Source organism: Aspergillus versicolor (assembly GCF_001890125.1).
Source record: "Aspergillus versicolor CBS 583.65 unplaced genomic scaffold ASPVEscaffold_4, whole genome shotgun sequence".
Taxonomy (NCBI): domain Eukaryota; kingdom Fungi; phylum Ascomycota; class Eurotiomycetes; order Eurotiales; family Aspergillaceae; genus Aspergillus; species Aspergillus versicolor.
Window position 1 is genome coordinate 652,051 of NW_024467527.1, and position 13,799 is coordinate 665,849.

Genomic DNA, 13,799 nt, shown 5'->3' on the forward strand with positions numbered 1-13,799 from the left:
CTTGATCTATCTTTATCAATCATAGCTTAGCCTTCGGCGCGGCCGTCTCTTCCTGTGCGCGCTTCTTCAACATCCTCCGGAGAATCTTCCCGGCCGCACTCTTTGGAATCTCCTCAACAAATCGCACACCACCACGCAGACGCTTGTGATGTGCAACTTTGCCTTCAAGCCACTTCGCAATATTCGCACCCTCATCTGCGTCCGAAACACCAGACTCCTTACTCTTGCCGCTCCTCACAACATACGCAACGGGTACCTCAGTGCCGTGCTCGGCGCTCTCAACACCAATGACGGCAACGTCGTCAATAGAGGCATTGTCAACGAGGATACCCTCCAGCTCAGCAGGAGCGACCTGGAATCCCTTGTACTTAATGAGTTCCTTGACACGATCTGTGATGTAGAAGTTGCCCTTGGGATCCTGATAACCAACGTCACCGGTGCGGAACCAGCCGTCGGGGGAGATTGAGTCCGCCGTTGCAGCTGGGTTGTTGTGGTATCCGAGGAAGATGTTAGGACCACGCAGGTAGAGTTCTCCAACTTCGCCGGTAGGGACTTCAGTAGGGTCTGAGCCGTCCTCGGGCATGTTCATATACTTGGCCTCCATGTTGGGGACGAGTTTTCCGACGGAGCCGACGGAGGAGCGCCACTCAGGCCAGGGTTGCGTGTGCGTGGTGGGACTGGTTTCGCTGAGCCCGTAGCCCTGCTTGATGCCGACGCCGAGGCGGCTGTAGACGGCTTCGACGAGTTCTTTAGTGAGGGGAGCTGCGCCGGAGTTCATCATGCGGATGGTAGACAGATCGTATTTCTCAACGATGGGGTGTTTGCCTAAGAGGAGGACGACGGGCGGGACTACGTAGCTGAATGTGATCTTGTAGTTCTGGACGTGCTGGCACCATTTTTCTAACTCGAACTTGGCCATGACGACTAGCTCGTAGCCCTGGTAGAGAGTTTGGAGGACGAGACATGTTAAGCCTATGCGATGGTATTAGGTTAGGGCTAACGGAAGGAGGGGTTTTATGGACGTACCGTAAATATGGAAGAATGGAAGAAAGGCAAGTACACGGTCACCCTTGTCATCCGCACCGCCATTCCACTTGACATTACCATCGTCGCCTGCAGCCAGCTGAAGACTGTTTGCAACGATGTTGCGATGGGATAGCATAACGCCCTTAGGGACGCCAGTTGTTCCCGAAGAATAAACAAGGAAGGCGAGGTCCTTCTCCGGGTTGACCTTGCTGCGCCGGAAGCGAGTAGCTCCGGATATGTTGCGGACGGAGGTGAAGTGCTTGGCCTTGGCCTCGGGGTCACGCTGGTCTCCAATCAGGATAATGTGGTCGTCTGGGATGCCGACCTTCTTCGCGGCAGCTCGCGCCACAGGCAGGACTGGCAGTTGGGTGACAACCGCCTTTGCGCCGGAGTCTCTCAATTGAAATGCGAGTTCTTCAGCGGTGTAAGCCGGGTTGGATGGAGAAACGACGCCGCCTGCCCAGAGGGCGCCGTACATGACGACTGGAGTGTCGATGCTGTTGGGGGTGTATAGAGCAAGGACATCGCCTTTGCGCCAATCGTAGACGGACTTCAGGCCCTGGCCAAAAGCGATCGCAGATTGTTTGACATCCTTGTAGGTGTATGACCGTCCAGAATCGGCATCAGTATAGATCACTGAGAACGGTTAGCTAAACAATGTAATGGCAAAGATATAGGAAGGTCCCACCCTTATCATCGGGGAAGGCCTTATCTTTCCGCTCGAGAAGGAATGTCCACAAATCAACATTCGGGATCTCAACCGAAGGAAGTTGTGAGGAGACCGGCATTGTGAGGGGAGTGAAGGATAGAGATAGGGGTTAAGAGAAGTTTCAAGAATGCGGGGCGGGAAACGAATGCGACAAGGAGAGGCCGAAGAGAAAAGAAAGATGTATGGAAGAGGAACAGACAGGAACTCACTAGCAGGCTGGCTTGGGCCTAATAAGAGCTCCGGTTATAACCACAGTGTCTGTCATGGCCACTCGGCCCTCGGCATACAGTCACCTGACTAGACCCCAGATTCGCACTGCGAGCCTAGAGTACGGAGTGCGGCCTGCATCGGTGATCGTCACCAGTCAAAAGACTTGGCGACTTGGACTTTCACAATTATTCAGGATACAACCAAATTATCGTCTGATTTCGTTGATATTCACAAACTATATAATTCACCAAGTAATCAAGCATAATTCGACCCATGACGACACTGGACCTCGGCGTTCCGAACGTACCATACAACCTCTACCGCAGTGGAGCCAGCCGTGGAGTGCACACCCACCTTCGCCAAAGTGGCCAGTGGACAACGATATGTGAGTAATCAATAATGTACAATCAATGCTGTCATCTATCTCTATCTTATTCTACATCAGACTGGTTCGTCCTCCAACTTCTCGCCCCCCTTCTCCGTTCGGCATCTCGCCGTCGCGGCCCTCGACAAACTCCCGGTAGATCGCAAGTAGGCGTCTACGCTCAGCTTCACTGAGCGAGCTGCGCGTCGTATTCAAGGACCGCTCCATGTGCTCCCATCGAACTATAATCTCCTCGCGAATCTCATCCGAGCCTTGCTCGTTGGGATTGCTCGTAGCGTTGGTTGGGGCCGGGTTAGCACCGCCTTGCTCTAGTTGCCGTTGACGGCGTCGTGCGTTTTTCAGCGCATCAAGCTTAGATGCCACCACTGCTGGTGCCGGCATTGCCACAGACCCAGCCCGCTGCTCCAAGTCGGAGTACAGGAACTGGATGAATGAGCGACTGCTTGTGCTGGGGGCGGAGGTCTTTGCAGTTTTGGCGGCAGGCTTATCGCCTGTTCGGTCTCCTAGAGCATCATGTACCGCCTCGAGATGAGCATTATACACCACCGCCTGTAGATCGGCACCGGAGAATCCTGCTGTACGCTCTGCTACCTCGTCTAGTCGGGCGGCCACCTCTTCGCTCATTAGAAGCTTCTTGCTAACGGCTTGGATAATATCAGCCCGGTCAGCATGGCTAGGCATATCACAAAGCAGCGACTTGTCCAGACGACCGGGACGAAGCAACGCAGGATCAATCAAATCCGGACGCGATGTTGCTGCGAGAACGTAGACTCCCGATAGACCTTCGGCGCCGTCCATTTGTGTGAGAAGCTGGTTGACCACTCGATCTGTAACTCCAGTAGAGTCATGCCCACGTTTGGGTGCAATACTGTCAAACTCATCGAAGAAGAGAATACACGGTCGGGCAGCCTGTGCTCGCTCGAACAAATCTCGTACACTCTTCTCACTAGCACCAATGTATTTGTTGAGGATCTCTGGACCCTTAACGCTGATGAAATTTAGACCGCACTCGCCTGCCACGGCACTTGCCAGCATAGTTTTACCGCATCCAGGAAACCCGTAGAGTAGTAGACCGGACCGCAACCGCAGTGGACACTGTGCGAAAATAGGAGCATACTTCGTGGGGTACTGCAAAGTCTCCAACAACATCTTGCGGGTCTCGTGCAGGCCGCCAATGGAGGAGAAAGTCGTGGTGGACGAAGTGAGGGTCACATTGCGAAGCGACGCTGGGGTAAAGTCCTTGATAGCATTATCGAAATCCTTTAACCCGAGCGTAACTGCCTTTGAATCATCCGAAGACTCGGTAACAGATCTAATGAGGGCTTCATTTCGTGCGCGGGCAACCAGCAGGACCAAGTCCCCAGGCATAAACCCGTCAGTCTTACCAGCCAAGTCGAGAAAGTCGACATCCCGCGCAAGGATGAACCCGTCGCCGCCAGACGAGCTTGGTCGGCTTCCTGGATTCGAAGGATCCAACCAAGAATCATTAGTAGATGAACTTGCTGCTCTCGTATGGCCATTAGTGGTTGGTCCGGCTTCTGCTATAGTGCCCGCGGCTGCCCGGTCCTGACTTGTGAGGTACTCCAGCACTTTGCGCCGCCCTTCTTTGTCCGGTGCCCTCAGGTGAATTACTTCTCGAACCACATGCCCGCCCACAATAACATTGTTCAACGACTCTTTGGACTGTGCTGTTGCGAGAAGAACTACCCCTGAGTTCATTGAGCAGAACTCATGTACTATAGAGCAGATCACTTCACTGTTCTGACGGCTACGGCCATTGTCTCCTCCCACTTGCAATTCAGTTTCCACTGGGCACAACTTGTCCAGATCATCAAGAACCACTGCCGATTTTCCACCAAGGCGGGCGCACCAGGCTGCGGACATGAATAAACGAGTTAAAGTCTCCTTTATATTGGAGATTCGAGTCTCGTCGGTCACCAGTTTACGGCAGGAAAAGTACTTCACATTGAAGAGTGATTCCTTTTGTAAACGATGGGCCAAGAGTTGTCCCAGGACAGTCTTCCCAGATCCAAGACCTCCGGTTACCAAAACAGAGCAAGATTTGGAGAGATTGTCCAATGCTTGCGAAATGACTTGGTCGATACCAACCATGGGGGGAGCAGTAGCCGGAATTGGGTCTTCCATAGCAAGATTCAGCGCACTCTGTTCCGCTGGTTTCGGTATTTCAGCTTGGATTTCAAGAGGCAGCTTTGCGTCAGACCCTAACAACCACCCAAACTCTGCCTTTGATGCATCGGAATTGCTTTTCAAGGGAGGATCAAAACGAACTATAGCCCCGTCGAATGCAGACACGGTTGCTTGGCTATCGGATTTGGGAAGTACCATACCATCAGTCAAGGGTCCTGTAAGTAGGCCCTTGCCTGAGCCTGTACTGCCGTAGAGAACCTTAATACGCTCCGCCAACGCGTCCTTTGCGGCGAGTGTATCGGACCCAAATTTCAATCCATCCTTTCGCTTTGATGCGTCCGTTAGGAACGGATAGATTTTGAGTGTTTTGGTAGCATTCCGCTGCAGTGGCGGAGGTGCTGCCTCAACGCGAATGATGCCGCCTACCAAACCTTCTGTCCCTATTGCCGAGCAAAGGACTGAAGAAAGCGCAGCATGTTGAGTGTCCGGTGAATCAACCCAGGGAACCAACTTAGCCACAAGTTTCGTCGTAGGGGTGCCGGCATCACTGGCCTTTTGCTCCGCTTGACTCATTTGCTGCTGAGGGTCCGGTGGTGGCTTCAACCCAGAGGGCTGGACCACTGTGACACATGCCCAAGTAGCGCCACGGAGTTCATTCGTTGCCAGCACATCAGGGTCGACCCAGATGCGGAAGCCCTCGTTATGATCCTCCTCGGACTCTTCATCAAAATACTGACCCGACCATTGGCGATCAAGCCCTCTGAAGTAAAGCGCGCCTCGGCTAGTTTCGGATTTGGTGCTTCTACCACGTACGGTACTTCCTCCACTGCTTCGTCCGCCGGCACTTCTCTTGCTGCTACCGGTGACGCTCCGGTTATCACCGCGCGACACCCGCGTATTCGCCTTTGGGCGAGTCTTGGGCGCGACAATAACCTCGGCATCTGGGGCAATTTTAGCAAACGGAGATGTATTCGACGGGGCAGGAGTCAGCGACGTAATGACTATATTCGCCGTCGACGTGGGAGACAGATGTAACGCTAGGGGATGCATATGATCGGCCTGCGACGTGTATGTAGGATTTGGCAAAGCGCGGATTTGTGACAAAAGATTGAGCTCTAAGAACGTCGCGTGAAGTTCAATGACTGGAGATATAATTAGCAACGGAATGCGCACGCTAAGAGGGGGAGGCAAACATACTCTCCCAATCTTCTGGTGTCAAAGGCTCAATATTGATCGTATGAGCCACTGGCGGATCGATGTGAATAAATATGCCGACCTAAAACATCGTTAGCACCATGAGAGTTGCCAGAACGCCCGAGTATGCTTACTCTCTGTCCCTCGCTCAAGCCAAGGAGTCTCCCAAACGTGGTATCCAACTCAACCGTAGAAGCATCTTGTTCCCTGGTAGATGATGAATTGTTGATACCATCTCTTCCTACAACAGGGGCAATTCTGCGTTTGCTCGGCATTCCTGTCCACCCCAGGTAACATGATCGCGGGGTATTGCCACCATTGTTGGCGCGCCCGACGGTCGGGCGAAATTGTAACTCGACAATCACATTCTGTGCAGTCTGGTGGGCAGTCAGATGCTACTCATAATCTTAGATGCAGGGGAGTAGAGCGATATGGGCTTACTGTGTTCGCATTGACCAATAGAGATACCAGCGAAGGCGGCAAGTTCACAAGGCAGTTCTTTAGAGGGACCAAGGCGACCTCAGCGGTAGTGGAGGGCTTTCTGGGCGCCATTCTCAGGCGCACACTGACGGATTCTTGCCGGTCAAGGGCAGCGCAGAGTGTACAGACCAAGGGACAGTGAAGAAAGGGAAACGTGGGTTGGGGGCATGAAAAGGAAGTGCCAGCGTCGGCTTCGACCCCGGACTCCGCAGATCAAGTGCACGTCCGGCCGAGCCGAGTTGTTCCTCGATGTCGGACCGAGACTTTTTCCGCTCCGCTTCACGTGTTTCTATCTTTCTCGTTTGGGAATCGCGTTGCTGCCTTGTAAAAGCGGCATGAATACCGGCGACGCGTCGTTCGCGTCCGCGACGTGCTTCAGGCCTCAGGCTGCAAATTCAACTCCTTTGCTGGTGAAATCTGTCTGGCGCCCAGCCTTCGTTTAAGTTACAACTTCCGCAACACCTGAGCCCCTCTTCTTGCAGAGCTTCCGGACACCCAATTGAACCAACTGTTCCTGTCGCGGTCGCTCCATCATGGCTTTGAACCAGTACCCTGCCCCTGTTGATTACAATGGGCAGCTTGACGCCTTCAAGGATTTCCTGAAACACTTCAAAACCTTGGAATCAGCCTCCGCATCCGCAGCAACGGAAGCTATCGAGGACCTAAACCTTGACGAAGATGGAACCAGCGACGAGTACGATTTTATGGATGACGCTGATGAGAGTGGAGCGCAGACCCGAGGAGCGCGCCGGAATAAGGAGCCAAAGCTCAAGTACATGCAGATGCTACAGGACGTCGCAGACCGCGAACGCTCCGACATTCTGATTGAGCTGGATGACCTGATTACTGTGGGTGCTATTTTCAATCTATCCTACGAAAACAATGTCTAACGGTGTTCTGGACTAGTATGAGAGATCGCTCCCCGAAGAAGTCGACTTGAAGCTTAGCAATTCGGTCCAAAAAAATGCCAAACGCTACGTTGAGATTATTTCTCAGGCAGTTGATGCCGTTATGCCCAAGGAGAGCAAGGAAATCACGTAAGTAGCTCTGCTTACAGATGTAGTGGCCTTGGCGCTGAATTGCCAACAGGTTCAAAGATGATGTTCTCGATGTGATCATGTCACAGCGCGAAAAACGCAACGAGGCCATGACAATGGCTGCGGAAGCCGAAATGGACCCCGCATTGCCAGCCGCGATGTTCCCCGCTGAACTAACTCGACGATACACCCTGAATTTCAAGCCTCTCACTCCCTCTGGGTCCAGCAGCGAACGTGCCTCCAAAGCACTCGCCGTGCGGAATGTGCGAGCAGAACATCTTGGTAACCTCATTACAGTCCGCGGTATCACAACACGAGTATCAGATGTTAAACCGGCTGTCCAGATTAATGCCTACACTTGTGACCGCTGTGGAAACGAGGTCTTCCAGCCAGTGACAACGAAACAGTTCACTCCGATGACTGAGTGCGTGTCACCCGAGTGCAAGGAAAACAATACCAAGGGTCAACTCTTCCTCTCCACTAGAGCGTCCAAGTTCATTCCTTTCCAGGAAGTGAAGATTCAAGAGATGGCGGACCAAGTACCTGTTGGTCACATCCCACGAACCATGACAGTCAACTGCTCCGGATCGCTTACGCGGCAGCTCAACCCTGGTGACATGGTGGATATTGCCGGTATTTTCCTTCCAACGCCGTACACCGGCTTCAGAGCGATCCGCGCAGGGTTACTCACAGATACCTACCTCGAAGCTCAGCATGTCACACAGCATAAGAAGTCCTATACCGACATTGGTATGGACAGCCGAACCCTTCGCAAGATTGAAAAATATCAGAACTCAGGTAATATGTATGAATATCTCGCGCGATCAATCGCTCCTGAAATTTACGGCCACTTGGACGTGAAGAAGGCACTCCTTCTGCTCCTCATTGGCGGTGTCACGAAAGAGATGGGAGACGGAATGCATATTCGTGGAGATATCAACATCTGCCTGATGGGTGACCCTGGTGTTGCCAAATCGCAGTTGTTGAAGTACATAGCCAAGGTCGCACCGAGAGGTGTGTACACAACAGGTCGTGGTAGCAGTGGTGTCGGTCTCACAGCCGCAGTCATGCGTGACCCTGTTACAGACGAGATGGTGCTCGAGGGAGGAGCTCTCGTGCTGGCAGATAATGGTATTTGCTGTATCGATGAATTCGACAAAATGGAGGATGGAGACCGAACTGCAATCCACGAAGTCATGGAACAACAAACCATCTCGATTTCCAAGGCAGGGATAACCACCACCCTTAATGCCCGTACCTCTATTCTTGCCGCAGCCAACCCGCTGTACGGCCGATACAACCCACGAGTATCTCCAGTCGAAAATATCAACTTGCCGGCAGCCTTGCTCTCGCGTTTCGATGTGATGTTCCTCATTCTTGACACTCCCTCCCAGGAAGGAGACGAGGAGCTGGCCAACCACGTTACTTACGTCCACATGCACAACAAGCACCCCGAGAACGAAGACGCAGGTGTCATCTTCTCGCCCCACGAGGTCCGTCAGTACATCGCCAAGGCACGAACATACCGACCCGTCGTTCCCTCAAGAATCTCGGACTACATGGTGGGAGCCTACGTGCAGATGAGGAAGCGCCAGAAGCGCGACGAAGCAAACAAGAAGCAGTTCTCTCACGTTACCCCGCGTACCTTGCTCGGTGTTGTCCGTATCTCCCAAGCTCTTGCCCGACTTCGGTTCAGTGAGGAAGTCGAGACTTCAGACGTTGATGAGGCTCTTCGTCTGGTTGAGGTCAGCAGAGCATCTCTGTCCAACGACAGCCAGGGTCACCTTGACCAGACCCCAACGTCCAAGATCTACAACCTCATTCGCAGCATGCACGAAAGCGGTGCAGCTGCCGTTGGAGATGGTGAAGAGGGCGAGCTCAACCTGAGGAGGATTCGGGAGAGAGTCCTGGCCAAGGGTTTCACCGAGGACCAGCTCTCAACGACGATTGAAGAATATCAAAGCTCTAACGTAAGTTTTTTTGATCTCCCCTTGGTATTAGTTTGGATCATCCGCTGACATTCCGATTTTTAGATCTGGCAAGTTATCGCCAACGGAACGCGCCTTGTCTTCCTTGACAACGTGGATGACATGGATATGTAATGAGGAATCTACCCTACTGAGGTTTCTGAGTCTTTACGTTATTGCTATCTTGGTTATTTATATTGGTTTTCAAAGAGTAGTGCATGAGGCGGGTCGAATTAAACCGGTGTTTCGGTGTGTCGTTTGTTATTTTTATATTTATTTTCCTTTCCTTGTCCTCCCAGATGACCTGGAATACATTTTATCACATGCCTTCTACAGCATGTCGGATCGATATACAATCGAACTTCATGGTATACCCATAACACCTGAACTGGTCAGTGAAATGTAATATTCCCAGTTCCAGCTAGTTTTAAAGCATATCCATAGTAATATCGGCGCCTCATATAATGGCTTTTTGGGCCACTCAATAAGTTAAACGAGCAAATATGTATCAGAATCTGTTTTCCGTTTACTATATATAACTGAGAGTCATTCATTTTCATTGGTGATCTTATTTAAGGAGCGACAGCTTAATAACCAACAAATAGATCATTCATTGGCGCTATATATATACCGCTAAGGTAACCCAGGATCCCGTTTGAGCACCAACTCATCCACTATCCATCCAACCCCCCATCTTGGATACCAATCCGCTGTAGTACCCAATTCAAACAGTACACCTATCATAAATTGGCACCTCAGCACAAAGCTGCGAACTGGCACCGTAGGGGCTATCACAAAGCGTGTTGCACTCGGTGGACTCGGGCGTAAAGACCAGGAACTTATAGTCCGGCATGGCAAGACGGAACTGCTTCGAGATGTCGTGGTTGCGCTTCGATGCCTTGTATCCGGCGCGGCATGCGCAGTGGAAGCGGCTGCCGGTGTTAATGCACGAGGTTGTGATGTCGCAGTGGTTCTCGCCGGAGAGGGGGTTGCAGGTTCCGCACTTGGGGGGTGGTCTGGGGTTGGGGGTTGCGCTCACAACGGAGGCTGTGGCTAGTAGGAGGGTGCTGAGGAGGGTGAGGGTCTTCATGGTTGTTTATGACTTGGGTTCTTGATTTGATGGTGACTTGGTTAACTTGGAATGCGCTGGGGCTGAAGAAGCTTTGCTTGAAGAGTCTGATATTGAGAGATTCTTTGCAGAATATTGAGATCTTTATATACCTCGACCGGATATATTTTTGGAACTAGAATCGGCTCCCGTCGGGCTGAGATGGCTGGAGGGAGGGGATATGTGATATGTGGTGCAGCGTATACCCCCATCGCAACCAGTCCTTCAAGCCCTAAACAATCCACGGTAACGTCAAGATCGGAGCTCGACCCAATGAGCCGGATCGCCGTGTCACGAGAAGCTGGGAATCGACAAAGAAGGATCCAAAGGCTGAGACATGCTTCTGTCTATGGGCTGGCGTGGTGCAGACAGCACTGGAGCGAGCCCTTCTCAACGGCTGAACCAGAAAGCCACTGTATGCTAGGGTTGAGGAACGGGATTGGATACGAGATCTTGCGTCACGACAAGACTAAACATCGGGCTGGATTGCTTTGCGAGTTATTTATAGGCTTGTCGTTTGTTATTTGGAGATTCCACGCGAAAGAAGTTTTTCAGCCCATCAATGTAGATACAAACAAGATGATTGACGTAGCTTGGTGAGGGAGTTCTTGCGGTTGAATTCCCCGCTCTGGGAGCGAACTGCCTGTCGGTGACAATATTGGTGGTCTGATCATGAACGAAGGATCAAGATTGCTTCTTACCAATCGTTGTTTGTTTTTTGGAGCATGGACACTGAACCGGCCTTGCGGGGTGAGACATTTTGGCCTCATAATAGAGGCAAGGTCTGGGGGTGCCGAGAGCCCCGGAATGTGGGCGACGGAGAGTTTGGAACTTGGCAAATAACAAGAGCTGCCAAACAAGGTCTCCCCGGCCAGAGTTTCCAACCGTGGAAGACTTTGGCATGGCAGATGTGGATGTGTCAGATTGGCTCGCATGAGAGACACCAATCTATTTGATTGGAATAGTACATTTGTTCCCAGTCAGCTGGCGCGTGAAGTCAAGACCTGCGCCCAAATATCTACGGGCATCGGGAATGATGGCTTCACTCACAAACCACAAGCCCCCGGAAATTGACGGAAATGTACAAAAGAAGAAATCACTGCGAATCGGCCGACATGCTCATCCTTGTCAGATTATAGGCAGGCTCTGTGACTAGACGCAGAGAGACCACCACACTAGCTATGTCCTAAAGATGCACCTTGGATCCTTCAGGTTCCCCAATGAGCGTTAAGAAACTGTCGTGGACTTCATCGGTGAGATCGCTCGCTTGCATGCTTCTCCCCTTTGCCTTGAAAGCCCGGCGAGAACATTCTCTCGTAATAGCGCTGCCCGCCCATGCAACAAGCAGCAATGTTGTCGCCGGGGACATCCGTCTCTCCGATTCTAGCTCTGCTTGGATTTCCTGCTTGGACTGTGCCTCGTTTGAGTTCTCTTGCTCGCCCGAATCCCATAGTGCATTGTGGTAAGCTGCTCTCCAACCCATCAGTGTTCCCAATGAACCAGTCAGGGTGTCTCCCTGACCACCACTACGCTTCAACCCTCCCCTGATATCGGAGACAATGCTCGTAATCCCATTCGAGATCACATCGTGTGGCCCCTTCTGGACTATGGTGACGCCACCAAGGGCCTTCGAGAGCTTCTCGCACGCCTCTGTTTCCTGTCTCGTCTTGTCTCCACCACCCTCGTCAGATGATATCTGAGCTAGACTTGGGACATCAATCCCAAGCGCCTTGGCTAGACGGCTGAATTCGTTGACATTGGGAGTCAAGATGCACTCCTTGTATCCCTTCACAATGTCTGGATCCTCTGTGACTAAAAGAAGTCCATCTGCATCCAGGATAAACGGTATTGAGCGGGACCGTGCTTCTTTCATTACTTCTCTGACTACCTGGAGCGTAACTCCATCTCGGCCCAGACCGGGCCCAATGACGAGTGCATGAAGCCTGGAAAGCATTGAGATAATAGGGCTTGCTAAGCTCGGAGCATCAATGGAATTCGGGTCTTTAACGGAGTTGCTGCTCGGTAAGATCGGATGCACCATCAGGTTCGGTGAATATGATTTGATGACCTGGAGTTTGAGTATGAGTGCTATTCGGGGGTTTACTCTCGGCCGGAGGAGCTTACGGTAGCAGCGGAGCTCTCGCAAATAACATGGCTCTACGTGGAAATCATTAGCTTAATACGCGAAAACCGAATCAGATAGCGCAGTCGTACCATATCACATCCTGGCGTGTAGTTAGTATAGCAAGATCGAAGGTCGGGATAAGCATAAGCTTAAATACCTAGTCTTGCTGACGCCATGGCAGAGAAGTATGGTGCACCTGTGTAGCTTGATGGTTTCAGCTCAATCCGTCTGTCAGCGCCATGGAGTAGAGAGACATACTCAAGAGAGCCCCCTATAACAGCGATTCGACCCTGCTGTCCTGCAATTATATGTCGTTATCAATGAGAGGCTACAGCGTGAATCTGGATCAGGCGATCACTTACCCTTGTGAAATTTCTCTAGCATTGGAGGGACGATCCTGCGGGCTTTTTTGAATAGTGCCTTCGAAGGCACGGAGAGGTGGGGGACCTTGTCCATGGTCGTTGGATTCCAGATATTCGATTAAAGCGAAAAAAAGGGATAAAGACTGTTGTTAAATGATAAAGCCCCGCGAGGATGAAGGTGAGGAATGTTGATTGAGAGCTGATGAGCGAATGATGTCAGCGCCTAGTGGGGCTGATGCAATCAGGGCGTTTTAACTCTCTGCCGAGCAAAACACTACCCACCTGCAAGACCATTACATTTCTCGTTCTAGTAGGTGAGCAGTGCTGCCCTGAAGGGGTGCGACCTGGGTGGGCAAAAGAGGTGAAAGCTGTAATCATACAATCAGTATACATTGATTGTAGGGTAGGTGCCATGATGACAGCGACTAGCTTACCCCACTGTACCAGGGAACTAATATGTGAAATCTACAAGGCAAGGCTTAGTTTTGGTGCTCTTCACCCTGCTCCTTCTCATGTACTCTCACTGGCCATGTCCAACTTGTCAGCAACATTACCTGTTGCTGAGCCTGAGCCCCCTTTGTCGTACGGTCTATGTTTCAAGGAGCTACTCAATAAGACAGCCTACGGGACACCGCTTTACGACAGTACCTCTTTGTTTCTGAATAGCCCGGCTCCCGGTGAATGTCTCGAGACGAGGGTTGAGTGAAAGGAGGAAAGAAGAAGGCTGAATTGAAGCCATTTGCTATGTAGCCTCGGGTACACCGGGTCACCATGTAATGCCCATTGCCCGACTTGTGTCGACACATAGTCGGTATGACGGTCTGGGTCATTATTGTCCGTGGACCTTATAGGGTGAGTCGCATACATCCCCAGTTCCAGCATGGAAAGAAGAGGTTATAGCATAGGTGTTATTGTCGTAATTGCCCGGCTGATTACTGCTACCCTCTTGCCCATATTACTGCAGGGCATGCATACCTCGTGCTCCTAGAGCGCCATCATAACATGACTGGCGCTTAGCCACGGGAATAGACCCAGTGTGGCCTTTTGC

The 13,799-nt window shown here is 51.7% G+C and overlaps 5 protein-coding genes across 5 annotated transcripts; 1 reads left to right on the forward strand and 4 right to left on the reverse strand.

The window, feature by feature from the left end:
* Positions 1-19: 19 nt before the first annotated feature.
* Positions 20-1,814, reverse strand: ASPVEDRAFT_130643 (acyl--CoA ligase; the record flags this gene model as incomplete). The annotated part of the gene is made up of 3 exons (XM_040806743.1): positions 20-972; positions 1,027-1,662; positions 1,715-1,814. The coding sequence occupies 3 exons, from the start codon at positions 1,812-1,814 to the stop codon at positions 20-22; spliced, it is 1,689 nt and encodes a 562-aa protein (XP_040666996.1).
* Positions 1,815-2,381: 567 nt separating this feature from the next.
* pex1 (AAA family ATPase peroxin 1) lies at positions 2,382-6,224 on the reverse strand (the record flags this gene model as incomplete). Its single annotated transcript, XM_040810062.1, has 4 exons — positions 2,382-5,620; positions 5,676-5,754; positions 5,807-6,049; positions 6,114-6,224. 4 exons carry the CDS (start codon positions 6,222-6,224, stop codon positions 2,382-2,384), a joined length of 3,672 nt encoding a protein of 1,223 aa, XP_040666997.1.
* Positions 6,225-6,685: 461 nt separating this feature from the next.
* On the forward strand, positions 6,686-9,291 carry ASPVEDRAFT_71342 (DNA replication licensing factor MCM7; the record flags this gene model as incomplete). Its single annotated transcript, XM_040816114.1, has 4 exons — positions 6,686-7,000; positions 7,059-7,189; positions 7,242-9,159; positions 9,223-9,291. 4 exons carry the CDS (start codon positions 6,686-6,688, stop codon positions 9,289-9,291), a joined length of 2,433 nt encoding a protein of 810 aa, XP_040666998.1.
* A 589-nt stretch (positions 9,292-9,880) lies between these two features.
* On the reverse strand, positions 9,881-10,246 carry ASPVEDRAFT_52234 (putative adhesin; the record flags this gene model as incomplete). The annotated part of the gene is made up of 1 exon (XM_040814606.1): positions 9,881-10,246. The coding sequence occupies one exon, from the start codon at positions 10,244-10,246 to the stop codon at positions 9,881-9,883; it is 366 nt and encodes a 121-aa protein (XP_040666999.1).
* Positions 10,247-11,450: 1,204 nt separating this feature from the next.
* ASPVEDRAFT_130901 (ATP-dependent (S)-NAD(P)H-hydrate dehydratase) lies at positions 11,451-12,845 on the reverse strand (the record flags this gene model as incomplete). Its single annotated transcript, XM_040806767.1, has 6 exons — positions 11,451-12,332; positions 12,389-12,421; positions 12,479-12,489; positions 12,547-12,593; positions 12,648-12,687; positions 12,752-12,845. The coding sequence occupies 6 exons, from the start codon at positions 12,843-12,845 to the stop codon at positions 11,451-11,453; spliced, it is 1,107 nt and encodes a 368-aa protein (XP_040667000.1).
* Positions 12,846-13,799: the final 954 nt, after the last annotated feature.